Below are 15,373 nucleotides of genomic sequence, written 5' to 3' on the forward strand. Positions count from 1 at the left end.
TTCAGATTTCACCCAACCGTAAAGTTTGGTCGAAAGGTCGGTGTTATGAGCCTGAAACATGCAAATGTCAATGTTTTTGATATTGGAGAATGTAGGGAGTTTGCTGATAGGTGTGTGTTTTGATGATGTTTTTGTGTGAGTTAGGTGAGTTGTAAGTTGTTGCTAGCTTGGCGCTGTGTCTGCAGTGTTATTTCCTGGAATGTTGGTGTGGCTGGGTATCAATAAACATGTTATGTTTAAGCGTTTGAGTGAGTCTGTTTGTATTATAATATTATGCATTACGTCAGGGCGTGATTTTGAGTGCATATTTTGTATTTGTAAGGATGGGAGAGTCGGAAAGTATGAGAAAATTTGCTTGTTGAATTGATGGTATTAGGTGTAGCGCTGAAAGGATTGCAGTTAGTTCGGCGGTGTTAATAGTGGTGTAGTTTGAGTAATGCAGGATTGTTGTTAGTGGGGGGTTTGATCTACATGTATACCTATGCCTGTTCTGTTGTTTTTGTAGATGGATGGATCTGTGTAGATGTGGGTAGTTTGTTGAATATGGTTGTTTATGATATTAAATTTGCTGTGTATATCAGTGTTGTTTGGCAGGTTTTGTAGTGTAGAGGCTAAAGTGGTGTCCGTGGGTGGTGGGGGTTTGTCGTGGATGTAGCTTGTAATGGGAGGTGTGTGAGGTATGGTGTTTAACTGTTGGGCATGTAACAGACTGGTGAGGTGAGTAAGGCATGGAGCTATACTTGGGTTTATTTTGTTATGTTGTTGTATTTGTTTGTAATTAGTTTGAAGATGGGGTTGTGTTGGGTCCCATCCTAGTAGGTGAGTGTGGTTTGTTTGATTCTGTGGATGATTGAAGAGGTGCCTGTAATAAGGAGCAGTGTATTAAGGGAGGTACCACTCCTCGTGCCTGTGGCTAGTTTGAGGGCCTTATATTGGACTGAGTTTAGTTTTTGGAGGTTACAGGGGAACAGGTTGTGGAGAACCGGAGCAGCGTAGTCCATTCTCGACCGTATAAGAGTTCTGTATATGTTGATGAGTGTGTTTGTCGGCACCCCCAGTTTGTCCAAAATGAAATGTCCTCGGCAAATTTGGCAGTTGAGATTTCAGGCCATTTCTCTGGAAATATGTCGTTAATCATAAAGTTGGGGATGGGGTTGGTGTTTTTTTATTGGTTAAGGGCCTTTTTTCTTGCCTTTCTGGCATTTATGATGTCTGTGCTCCACCAGGTGACTGTTTTTAGTGCTGGATTGGTTTGGATGGTGGGAATGCATTTGTTTGTGATGTTTATAATGGCGTTTGTGTAGTTGTTGTTGAATGTGTTTATGTCGTGGTTGTAGATGCTAGTAGTGTCTAGTTGTTTACAGAGTGTGGTAAATTTATGCCAGGGAGGGAGAGTGGGTATCCTGTAGGTTGGTTGTCGTTTAGTGTGCTTAGGTTGTGTTTGTCTAGCCAGTCGGATAGTCGAGTTCCATTATTGTCGGTGAAAGGTCTTGTGCCCCACAGTGGATGGTGTGCGTTGAAATCTCCGAGGATAATGGTATATGGACTTTGGATAGTTTTTCTAAATCATTAGTAGTGATACACTGGGTCTTCTATATACGTTTATGATGGTAAATTCTTTATTGTTAAGTTTTGTGTTTTAATAGCCAGGACTTCTAGATCTTGGGTGGGGATGTCGAAAGTGGTATAATTTAATTGTTCTGTTATAAAGAAGCCCAGGCCTCCTGCAGTGGGGCCTGGGATATTTACTGGCCGAGGTCTATCTTTCTGAATGAAAATATAGCCTGGTATTTTGAAGGCATTTTTAGGTGATAATTTGGTTTCTTGCAAAGCGATTATTTGAGGGGAGATTTTATTTAGGGCGATGAGTGCCTTAAGCTCATGCCCGTGTACTCGGAATCCATTGCAGTTCCCCTGTAATATAGCCATGGTTGCAGTAATTTGTAGCAGTAGTTTAAGAAAGACCATGGGTTGGGGCATAATTTGCAATAGGTTGTTGGTGGCTAGGGCAGCTTAGTGGTTGAAAAGGTTTAGGAGAGGTTTTTGATGGCGATAAGGAGGCTGGCTAGACCCTTGTGGTAGAGTTTGTGTTTGTGGGCAAGGGTATGTAGTTTTTTAGCTGTGGGATCTTTGAGGAGAATGGCTGCAGATATAAATTCCATGAGCTTGTTGAGGTTTTGATTTAATTTTTTTGGTGTGAGAGAGTGCGGTTGGGTTTGTGTTGGGGGGACAGTGTGTTTTTTGGCTGTGTGGAGGTGGGGTTGGACAGCTTGGGTGATGGGTGGTTTGGGGGTTTGGGAGAGTAGTATTGGTAGGTGGGGGTTGGTTTGTGGGCTTGGGAGGTGGTGGGGCAGTGTTAGGGCTGGGTTTGGTGGTGTGGGTGTGGGTAGGAGTGGTTGTTTAGGTTTGATGGGCTTTGTGTGTGGATGGGTGGGAGGGCGGAGGGGAAAGTTTTAGTGGGTGGTGGGTGGGTAGGTTTGGAGGGGGCTGAGGATGGAGCTGGATGAAGTATTAGCAGATGGTGTGGAGGAAGACACTGAGAGGAGAGAATGATATGCGAGTGGTATGCGTGCTGGTTTCGACATATGTCCCTCTCTAATTAAATAGATATCCTCATTTCCCTTCCTCAATGACGACTTCCCTTCCCCGATGACTCAACCCGGCAATCAACAGAAATCAGGGTTATTACATCCCCACGGCTTACGATCAACTAATCTAGCCTAACCAAGAATAACCCACCCTTTGTCTACTGGCTTCAATCATTCCCATCACAACAAAGTCTCATGTCAACACACCGTACATCAACCTCTTCTATTGTATAAACCAATGCCCGCAATACCCGCCACGTATATATTTCTCCTTGTGCAATTGTTGTGTATCATTCGCTTGATAACGGTGCTAGGATCTACACCGAAACGTCGCAACTACCACTGCAACAAAGAAGTTGTCTATCTATAAAAAGTGTTCCACTTCAGCCTCATTCCCATCGAACAGATCCCAATATGCCAAACTGAAAAGTACTCGTTCCCAGACTGTATCTGTTAATACCGGTGTTCCACAAGGATGTGCATTGTCTCCAATACATTTCATTTTGTATATTAATACCGGTGTTCCACAAGGCTGTGTACTGTCTCTAATACTTTTCACTTTTTATTTTGATACCGGTGTTCCACTAGGATATGTATTGTCTCCAAACTTTTCACTTTGTATTTTAACACCGGTGTTCCACAAGGATATGTATTGTCTCCAATACTTTTTACTCTGTACAGTAATGATTAAGTAACTTCTGCACCAATCTGTTCTAGATTCAAGTTCGCCGATGATATAGCCATCAGCAGTCTAATCTTTGACAATGAGTATGCATACAAAGACGAAATTAATGCTTTTGTTAAGTGGTGTAATGAAAACGTTTTGGAACTTAATGAGTCAAAAACAAAGAAACTTATCATTGATTTGCAGAGAAATAGACCAGCAAATAATCTTGTCATCATCAATGGGGATAGGATGTAGTTTGTAGTTATAAGTATCTTGGAACTATAATTGACAATATATTAAATTTCTCTCAAAATAACGATGGCATTTACAGTAAGTGTCAGTCTCGCTGCCTTCATTTTCTCAAGAAACTTTGCACATTGACTCAACGCTTTTGAAACTTGTCTATAACAGTTGTGTACAATCCATCCTCCTGTTCTCTATTCAGTGGTGGTTCGGCTCCATTTAACTCAAGGAGATAAAATGACTAATCGTGTCTTTCATAGAACAAATGAACTTCATGGAGGAAAGGTTTCTAAATATAGCTACAAATATCATGACCAGGGTGAGAAGGAATGACGAATGACTCCACTTGTAAGAAGTTGTTGAAGATGTTCCTTCACTTCTTTTGGTACATGGTGGGTGGAATCCTTCTGTGTCTCTGTTTGAATGGTAGGTCATCTTTAAGGTCGATCCTAATCCTTCACTGTTGTCACGTGTCCAATGTCCCGTTCGTCCATGGAAAATACATCAAGAAACAGTGAAATGGTTTCCTTTCCAAGTCTGAGTTGTTCAGGCGTGACATCAGCCTCATTGAATCCATTAAGTCCATGGCCTGTTGACCTTCATCCTGGGAGGTGTGTTTTGGCTGGGAGATCTTCAATGGAGACAACTTGAAGCTCGCATAAAACGGCTCTTGTTGGAATAGATACAGTCCTTGTGGTGACATTGGAAACATGAACTTGAACCATGATATTCTCATCGTGATGGAAATCGACAATGGTTGGTGCAATGTCTAGATCAGGTGGAATAGCAGAGTTCTTGGTCGGTTGTACCACAGCACAGGTGTCTTAATAGACTATAGGCTTGCACAAGTATCCCTGAATAACTCTCTCAGTGTTAGGTGGAATGGTAACACGACCATGTTCAGCACTGCGAACCTTACCTAACGAATAGTTATGCCTTGCCAGTTCCCTCTCTTGTAAGAGCATATTGCGGCATGCCATATACCATGGTGTATGGATATCAGCCTTTTGAAGAAATCGGCTTCTATACTGATTCTTGCATTCATCCATGTAGCAAGATAATATATTTGTGCCTAGCAGCACTGGGACTGTGGTGTTATACGGGGTATCAGGGAGTATTAGCTTAATACAGGGCAGCTTCGCTGAGGTTGCACCTACACCCTGTACTTCAACCTCTAAATACCCATCGTAAGGAAGATGCTGACCATCTGCACACTCTATCTTCAGAATAGCATCTAAGAGCTGTAGGGGTGTAGCTGATAGGGATTGAACGTTAAAACTATGGGACACAGTTGACACAGTATCCAATAAGGCTCTTGCCTCTATCCCATGTACAAAAACTGTTCCTTCGTTAGGTTTACCTATCAGGGTGGCTACCTGCTGACTGCTGTTGGGTGGGCGTCTGTGACCAAAGCCTATGGTTTGCCCCGTCCCATAGAGGTCTTCCTGTTTAAAGAGAACTTGGAATGGTCCAGCCTCACTCGACATCCATACTGTAAGTGTCCTGGTTGTTTACAACAAATAGGCTCTTGGGTATCTGGATGTCTGGAATGATACTGATCCTGGGGGTTCTTGAAGTTGATTGATTCCACTTCCGAGCCTGTGGTCTTGTGGGGGTGCAATGGCGAATGCTGCTCCCGAGATGGATATTGTGGATGCCAGTATGATTCTGACCAAACTGCTGCATTAAATCCCTGGTGGTCATGTGGGTATTGCCATGGTGTGCCGTTGTGAGAATGTGACGTGTCCCGTTGCTTCTTCAGTTCAGCAACTTCAGTTGTTAACTGTTTCATGATCCCTTTGATCTCCTTCATCTCTGTATCCTGGGCTGCTACAGCGGCCATATTGGGGTTGCACCCTTCTTCCCAGCCCTTGCTCGCTGTTGTTGTAAGTCAGCCTCTGCTCGTAAGAGCTCGTAGATGATCTTCATAACTGTTGCCCTGGTCAAATATATGTGCTGTCAGATCTCGCAGATCTGGTTAAGATCCTGACCATAGCTGGCTCCTCAACATCTCATTCCTGGTCTCTAGTGGAATGGATCCCTGTGTTGCAGCCTGGTTCAGTAGGTGTTCGAGCCTACAATCCCATACAGCAACATCTTCCGACTCTCCCTGGCGTACACCATAGAAGCATGCTAACAATGACTGGTTCCTGTCAACACTGCCGAAAATACTTTCTAACTTTTGAGATGAGCTGTTTTGAATCAGCTTCTGGCCCTAGGCACATAGCAATAGTGGATGTCTTGCCACGTAAAGAATGCTGCAGGGTATTGGCAACAGCTTGCAGAGACAACGATTCGTTCTGTAGCAAACATTCAACTTGATACTTTCCAGACTTCGAATGAAGTCTCGCCCTTCTGTTCACCTGAGAAGGATGGTAACCTTGGGGCTTGTGTCAAGGTAACTGGTGACGGAAACCAGAAGGAGATTGCTTCTGAAATTTTCCTGAACTAACTGCACCTTGAGGTTCATCTTCAGCCTCTACCTTGGCCTGAGTGTAACTCGTCATCCATTGTACTAAGTCCTCGGGTCTATCGGACTTTGGCCAGGTCTTGAGCGCCTTGAAAGCTCCAATCAGATTCTTTACTTCTTCTGGTGTTGGTTCAGTCATAGTGACAGAAACGAGGGAAGTGGTCAAATGTAAACGAAGAAAAGCAGGTGTGGTAACCGTATAGGTAAACGTCCAAATGTTCGCGAAATGAGCTGGCCATTTGACTTCATGAAATACCTTAGCTTGATACAGAAAAAACCGAAAATCCCGAAACAATTAGGGCTAAATGCATGAGAAGGTGTTAGTTGTGACTGAGTGCTTGGGATGGTCATGAATTGGCTGGGGCAGCAGGGTAAGGGGACACCCACAGGGTATGTCGACTAAACCTAACACAACAACTACCCATTCGTATGGACCTCAACATCAAGCCAACAGAAGGAAACACAATTACTCATGATCCATGAAACCAGAAGCCTAAACACAGAGAGAAAAAAACATGACCATAACCTGTTGAACAACACAACACCTATTTATGATATTAAAGTAGTTGTTGGTCTATTTACATGAATGCATAAATGCACTCTATTTGGTTTACTGCATGGAACTCAAACATTCATACAGGTTGGGTATTCTCATTCACGCACACAATCACCGAGGTTGAGGTATAAAACCCGACTAAATATATAACAGCTACGTTTATGGAAATCAGTACTGAAGTGTATGAGCGCTCATTCTAAGTCTAAGTATTCACAACACATGCATGCAACAAGATCTACATTGGCCAAGAAATATTGTGCACGCAGGCACAACCCGGGTACATGATATATAGAAAAATGTACAAGCAAAAATTCAGAACATGTTCAAACATTGACTTGCATTAAATAATGAACATGTGTACATGAATACCGTGTCTAAGTAATGGTTCCTTGAACCGCCGTTTGCAAACGTCAAGTATAACATCAGACAGATCTGTACATCCACAGTGTATAATATGGGTAGTTCGACCTACACTCAAGTGTCTCTATATCTGCAGGTAACAAGATACAAGTTGTATATCACAGGACAAAACGCACCTCGCGTCACGTTGTTCCCGTTGATCACGTCATGGTTCCGTGAGCAGTTGTGGATAGGATCTCGAATGTTGATGACAGCAAGCTCGTCCTCAAATCTCCAGTTAGGCCATTCCTCACTGTGGGCTCCAATGTAGCAGGACTGCGTCAGTCACGCACAGACAACAGACGCTACTCTTGTTGTTCTTCAATGGCCGATGATTTATTGGAGATATGGTATAGGTGAAAACGACAACCCTGAAACAATCAGGTGTACAATATAATAAATGCAGCAATATACACATATCCAAACACAGATATACACATATAATTCGTACAAATGTTATAACATTACAAAATAGTTGCTTCAGTAAACAATTACTGTGTACAAAATGTATTTCATTTGATATACATGACATATATACAACATATAAACCTACCAGGTGTGTGGGCCTAGGTTTATTTCACACCTGGGGATGCTGCTGTATCTGTATTAAATGTTTGCCTGTAGAGAAAATAACAATAATATATACAGACATGCTAATGATGAACATATACAAAAACATTCTCAGCACTGATACAGTAATCAAACACAAATTTGGCTGTAGCTGAGCAAGATATAAAACAATGCAAAATAAGACCTCATTCATTCATTCATTCGTGCTTATTTTCATTCACCCATTTATGATTACAAAGCTATACTTGTGTTCATCCATTCATCACATGCTCACGTGGTTAACCTTGCCTTTCAATAATCATGTTACTAATATTACATTATGATGAATGTAGAGTATTTATCACCAACTTCACAGTACTAATTTAAGACTAACACACACTGATACAACTACAAGTTATATCTACAAATGATATACATGAACAATAAATAGATAAAATATCCAAATTACCTTAGAATATGATCCAAAGATATGATCCAAAGGTATGTCCAGAAAATGAACAAGACATGTTGACACACTGAAGATTGAATGTGGAGTGACCACAAACCTTGTAATGTGTAAAAGTGTAAAGCTTAGCTGGTTGCCCAAGCTGGCTATAAAGACAAAAGAACGTAGGTGGGGAAGGGTTTATGTTATTGTGCTGTGTGGTGAACATGCGGTAAGCATGCTCAGTGAACTGGCTGTGTTAGTTAAGGCAGGCTAAGTATCATGATAAAATAAAACGACTAAAGCTGTGCAATGAAATTTAAAGCATTTATTTACATGAATTCTAATCAATTTACAACATGTTAAAATATACAAAATCTGTTACTGCCACACACATATGATATATATGACACGGACTGTTTGTTTCACCAATTGGATAATAACTTATCTTATCTTACTGTTATAAGGCCGTATTGTTGTATTACGTCACTTGCAACAGTTCAATATACCTACTCAATAACGTTTGTCAGGTGTGTGTTGACTCCATCACATCACTCGCTTTGTAGTGACATAAAAATATATATAGAAACCTGCATACATTTGTTATATAGGTATGCATTCGTAATGTCTCGCATATCCATCGAAAGCTAAAACTGTTATATAGACCGAGTCTTTTTCTTGGACTTCGTCTTCGGACTTCGTCAGTAATAACATGGATAATAATTACTGGTTAGTTAATTACTGACTGCATAGGCATGATGGTCTGAGCCACAGCTTGCAAGGTTGGTGTAACCGGTCACTTACACGTGCACTTGACCCACGTTGTCAAGGTAATACTTGGACCAGGTTGTTGTCTTGTTGCCATGGAGAGTTCATAACAATTGTAATAGCAATACATGCATGACGTGATGTGTGTCATTTCCAGATTTAGTTTAATTTGATTTGGTCCAGTAATCAGTTCTAGGGCTGTAACGATGCATCGAACTATCGATGGATTGCAATTGCTGAGTCTCCGATAGCAATTAATCGATGGATGAAACGACAAACTATCGATAGTATGTGTGCCTATCGATAGTTTAGCATTTCCGGTGATAAATACGCAGCGCTAAATACAGGAAGTATTTTTGTATTTTTTGGGAGCAGACTAACTGTTTACTTGATCTGTGTTCAAGTTTCTAGTCAGTTATCCATAGAGACTGAAACAACTTCAACTTGTGTTTATTTTGTATAAACTATACATTAATTTGGGAAATGACTTCAAATGAGACAATTCAAGGAGAAAAATACTATCGCAATGAGGGCCGTAGGTAGACCGAGGGGAGGTGGAGCAGGGGGCAGCTGCCCCCTAGAATCTTTTAACAGGTCACATTTTATGCATCAAAGTATTGATATAACGCTCTTGTAACGTTGATAGTGCCCCCTCTGTTACGAAATGTTAACTATGGCCCTGGCAATAGTATTTTGCAATAGAGTACCGCTATTCGTTTCCCCCCTCAATAGTCACCCCTAATCAGGTCTGTACGTAAAAGGTATTATAGTCAAACCAACAAACAACAATGAAATATTATAAATCAACAATTGTAATATGAATAACGGAATCTGGATATAGCATTTTATGCACATGTCACATGTCTACATGTCTGTAATGTATATAAAGCAAGTCAAATAGACACATACAACCATTATCTATATAAATAGCTTGTGGCAAGACGACCAAAATGAGACAAAAGCGTCATATTTGCAGGGAGAGTAAGCATTTAATGTACGTAATTATTAGTAATTGTATTTCAATATTGGTTTCAGACTAGCTAGAGAAGGTAAAATGTTTGCTACTTTACAAGAATATATGTATTCTTTCGTAAAAATAGAAATGAAATTCAGTACATCATTTTATCTCTCTTTGAATCCAAGAGTAACTGTGTCTGAGTTTAATTTCAAATGGGTGTCTGTTTCATTCCCATTCCATTCTAGTAGATCTTGACCACAGCCTTTTGACAAACTTGCATTCATTTAGTAGATGAATTATCGAATCTATTTCAACATCATAAAATGTACAAAGTGGTGATTCTATTATTTTGTATTTGTGTAAATTTATATTTGTTGTGAAACTTCCATGAAAAATACTATATTGAAGCCTTCTGTGCTTAGCACTTTAAGTATGAATAATCAATATATGAAGCAGATGCAGTCTATACGTTAAGCCGCTATTTATACAAGCTTAGCCGTTACGTGCAAGGTCCACGTCCTAAATACTTGCAAACTGTACATCCCAAACAGTGTTTATCATCAAGATACAATATCTATACCCTGACCTAAACTTCATCCCGCCACAATGACTGTCATTGTAAACACACGATGTGACATGTCGTGGTCTGCTGTAGGTTTCTAAGTACGCCAACAAAGTGTGTCCATGTCGGAAAGTAGTCGTGACGTTGCATTTTGAGCCACGTGTCGGTCCTAGTGGTAGATACAACGTGGGTTTACTAAGTGCAAAGATTAATGAAAGTTAGAGTATTTTGGTATTTGGGATTTTAGCGTAACCATGATGAGCACTAACGTTTTTATCATCACATTCGATAACATAAAATTCTTTGAGAGACATTTTGAAGTGGGAGTACAAAAGAAGGTTTATATATATGGACGAGCAACGTCTAAATTAAAATTAGAGCGACATTTCAGGGGAGGTTCTAACACCGTTATCAGGTGATGTACAGATTATGGACTGAGAGGCATACATATACAAATATGAGTATATACGGTGTTTTCAGTGTATTGGACTTTAATTGATTGGGTGGAGAAGCCAGTTAACTGCACAATAGGGTAATATCAGGGTAAAAACATTAAGAATTGAAGCATGTCGTATAAACAATAAGATTGTGAGTCAAGGGAATCGTGTTGATGGTCCGCGGGGGTATGTAATAGTCACCTTGACTTAGGTTGTCATAAAAAGGAACACATTTTCTGGATCGACAACTTCTATTAACACATTGTCGATACATAAAATGTGTTCCTGTACATCCTTCCAGCTCCTAAATGCCACTTAAAGAAGGTAGTCATGGCTGGACATCCCGGGATCTGACACACCATGTCATGGCTGGACATCCGGGGATCTGACACACCATGTCATGGCTGGACATCCGGGGATCTGACACACCATGTCATGGCTGGACATCCGGGGATCTGACACACCATGTCATGGCTGGACATCCGGGGATCTGACACACCATGTCATGGCTGGACATCCGGGGATCTGACACACCATGTCATGGCTGGACATCCCGGTATCTGACACACCATGTCATGGCTGGACATCCGGGGATCTGACACACCATGTCATGGCTGGACATACCGGGATCTGACACACCATGTCATGGCTGGACATCCGGGATCTGACACACCATGTCATGGCTGGACATCCGGGGATCTGACACACCATGTCATGGCTTGACATCCGGGGATCTGACACACCATGTCATGGCTGGACATCCGGGGATCTGACACACCATGTCATGGCTGGACATCCGGGGATCTGACACACCATGTCATGGCTGGACATCCGGGGATCTGACACACCATGTCATGGCTGGACATCCGGGGATCCTGACACACCATGTCATGGCTGGACATCCGGGATCTGACACACCATGTCATGGCTGGACATCCCGGTATCTGACACACCATGTCATGGCTGGACATCCGGGGATCTGACACACCATGTCATGGCTGGACATCCGGGGATCTGACACACCATGTCATGGCTGGACATCCGGGGATCTGACACACCATGTCATGGCTGGACATCCGGGGATCTGATTACACCATGTCATGGCTGGACATCCGGGGATCTGACACACCATGTCATGGCTGGACATCCGGGGATCTGACACACCATGTCATGGCTGGACATCCGGGGATCTGACACACCATGTCATGGCTTGACATACCGGGATCTGACACACCATGTCATGGCTGGACATACCGGGATCTGACACACCATGTCATGGCTGGACATCCGGGGATCTGACACACCATGTCATGGCTGGACATACCGGGATCTGACACACCATGTCATGGCTGGACATCTGGGGATCTGACACACAATGTCATGGCTGGACATCCGGGGATCTGACACACCATGTCATGGCTGGACATCCGGGGATCTGACACACCATGTCATGGCTGGACATCCGGTATCTGACACACCATGTCATGGCTGGACATCCGGGGATCTGACACACCATGTCATGGCTGGACATCCGGGGATCTGACACACCATGTCATGGCTGGACATCCGGGTATCTGACACACCATGTCATGGCTGGACATCCGGGGATCTGACACACCATGTCATGGCTGGTCATACCGGGATCTGACACACCATGTCATGGCTGGACATCCGGGGATCTGACACACCATGTCATGGCTGGACATCTGGGGATCTGACACACCATGTCATGACTGGACATCCGGGGATCTGACACACCATGTCATGGCTGGACATCCGGGGATCTGACACACCATGTCATGGCTGGACATACCGGGATCTGACACACCATGTCATTGCTGGACATACCGTGATCTGACACACCATGTCATGGCTCGCCATGTCATACATATGGAATTGGAAAGGGGCGTTATAGACAAATGATATTTCCATGTCATGTAAACTGACACTGACAAATTCATAAAGACATTCACAATAAAAGTATCAACTGAAGTGAAATAACAAGTAATTTCAGTTCTCTACTGTATCAATGAGGAATCTGTTTAGAACAAGGATAACCTTCACAAAAGTGGGAAGTTTATTCCTGTTCTAATATATACAAATGGTAGAGATAAGCTTCATATACAAGTGTAAAACAAACCATCTGAAATGATTTACAAGTAATCTGGTGTCATCAAGAGTATATCAATATAGAATATATGGACACATTAAGATGGGAGACCTAGTGTTACCTGGTGGTGACACATTATGATGGCAGACCTAGTGTTACCTGGTGGTGACACATTATGATGGCAGACCTAGTGTTACCTGGTGGTGACACATTATGATGGCTGACCTAGTGCTACCTGGTGGTGACACATTATGATGGCAGTCCTAGTGTTACCTGGTGGTGACACATTATGATGGCAGACCTGGTGTTACCTGGTGGTGACACATTATGATGGCAGACCTAGTGTTACCTGGTGGTGACACATTATGATGGCAGACCTAGTGTTACCTGGTGGTGACACATTATGATTATGATGGTGGTGACAGACCTAGTGTTACCTGGTGGTGACACATTATGGTGTTAGCAGTCCTGGTGTTACCTGGTGGTGACACATTATGATGGCAGACCTAGTGTTACCTGGTGGTGACACATTATGTTGTCAGTCCTGGTGTTAGATGTGCAAACGATACATCCATTTTGGACTTGTGGAATAGTTGTGTGCTGGCTGGATGGGACCCCAAGAGTTACCTACTATAGCCTTGACTGAGGGATACGACTTCCTGTAGGTGTGTGTTGGTAGCAGCCTTCTTCATCTTACCACCATTGAGACTGATTAGGATAATATCCCCACTCACCCAGATTGACTCAATTTTCTTTTCCTTGACAAGTTCCCTGGCCCCTGGTTTGAGTAAGGTCTTCATAAATGAAGGTTCTTTGGGAGTTAGACTGTATACTCTTCAAGTTGACCTGTTAGCTAACAGTCCCAAACAACACAAGCATTGCTAACAACTATAACAAGAATAGCCCGAGGGTGTGCCTGAGGTGTTGGGGGAAATCTTGGGACACGGTATAGTGTCCAATACTCTCTCTGCAGTATTGACAGGGACTGGATCATCCGTAATCCTGATGTTGTTTCCGGCAAAAGTATTGTTCCGTGCCAGGCGTATTAGGGGCCATCTTGGAGCACGGTTTAATGTTCACACTTGGCATTATTCAACACAATCTCAGCAGTATTCACAGCCTCTGAAACACCTATAATCCCAGTATTGTTGCGACTGAGTACTGTTCCGTAATGTCGACTTAGTTTTATGGAGCAACGGAATGACAAACTTTCTCGTCTACCTTGGATTTCAAATCTGCTACTTTCTTTTCATGCTGCTTGTTGGGGATATGAGTAGCACACGAACTGTGACTTTGTATATATTGAAAACCCTTCTGAGAATATTTGGATTTCACCAGCCTAGTAATTGGTTTATTCAATAAAGGGGCCACATGCCCATTAAACAGGTACATGAGTCATATCATGAAAGTGGAAAATCTGGAGCGCCATAGCACTGTACAAGATACATCACTAAACATACACTTAATGGGTTGTACTAGTTTTGTTAAGGTAATTGTTACGTTGTTTGAATGCAAGGAACAAAAACTTCGCTAAACGATTTAAAATACCTGAATCGTGTGATGTGCAAAGTAATACCAGTTTATCATAAGAAGGATGAGTACAATAGAACTCAGGCAAAATTGTATGTCTGAGATTATAGTAAAAAGGACATTCCAAACATATGTGATATTCTGTCTCAATTACAGGTATAACACAAAATGGACATAATCTAGAATTTCTTGTCAGACCAGATTTTCTTCCAGACTCTATCATTAACTGATGGCCTGAACAGCGAAATATACTAAGAGCCTTACGATAAGCTGGTACATCCAGACAAGTTAAATACACCTCTCTCTCAAAAGAAAGTTTAATGTCACAATATAAATTCAGTTTAGGATAAGATTGAATACGTGTAAACCAAGTTTGTGTATCTATATCAATACATCTATTTCTAAAGGTTCTTATAAAAGATGAAAGGTCTAAGTTTAGTTGGTTTTTCCATACATATCCAAAACCATACTTGTCTAATAGCTGTTTTACTTGTAACGCCCAAAAAGGTATTTCAATTTCTGCTAGTCTATTTTGATAAAGATAAGCATTTGAAAAGATTATATTGTCATTCTGTTGAGTCAACCGTACCCAAAAACTGATAATTCTTACAAATTGATTTACTTTCACTGAATAACGACCTAATTCACCACGAGCTAAAATATTTGGAACTCTTCTTGGAAGATGCAATATTTCCTTTAAGAATTGATCATGTACATTTAGAATATCTTGAGAAGGATGGAAACCCCAAATCAGTGATATTTTACGTTGGCAATCAATTTTCCTTTCTTTACTTTATAAACGCTTACTAGCCCACCAAATTGATGAAAACGTTAACGCGACGTGATTTGGACGTCTCCCTATTTTGACACTAAAATACAGTGTAATATATCTTTTCCCTAATCTGTAATATCTCTTCCTTCAGAGTGGACTTAATGCCTATTGTCTTACCCATGACAGATACTGACTCCTTATTACTAAAGGCCCAAGTAGCTGGTGTATGAAATAACCAATAGCATCAGCTGATCTGATATAAATCAGACATAAATCAAATCAGTAAACAGTTGGACAGTTTCATATCACGTCGGCTAGA

General features: G+C 41.7%; 1 protein-coding gene across 6 annotated transcripts in view; it reads right to left on the reverse strand.

The window, feature by feature from the left end:
• LOC124288358 overlaps positions 1-15,373 on the reverse strand; it is a 163,043-nt gene that overhangs the window by 75,385 nt on the left and 72,285 nt on the right. For 4 of the 6 annotated variants that reach the window (XM_046724868.1, XM_046724867.1, XM_046724863.1 and 1 more), the window contains 2 exons: positions 13,231-13,296; positions 12,383-13,139 (listed from right to left, as the gene is read on the reverse strand). Coding sequence is in view for 1 of the 6 variants with exons in the window: in XM_046724869.1 (XP_046580825.1) it covers positions 7,501-7,541 (41 nt within the window). In the remaining 5 variants the exon portion in view is untranslated. Of the gene's footprint in view, positions 1-7,060; positions 7,295-7,476; positions 7,542-12,382; positions 13,140-13,230; positions 13,297-15,373 lie in introns of those variants that run through there. The other 2 variants (XM_046724869.1, XM_046724866.1) reach the window with 2 other exon arrangements.

This window comes from Haliotis rubra, unplaced genomic scaffold (assembly GCF_003918875.1).
Source record: "Haliotis rubra isolate DU_JTF1 unplaced genomic scaffold, ASM391887v1 Scf416, whole genome shotgun sequence".
In the NCBI taxonomy this organism is placed as follows: Eukaryota; Metazoa; Mollusca; class Gastropoda; order Lepetellida; family Haliotidae; genus Haliotis; species Haliotis rubra.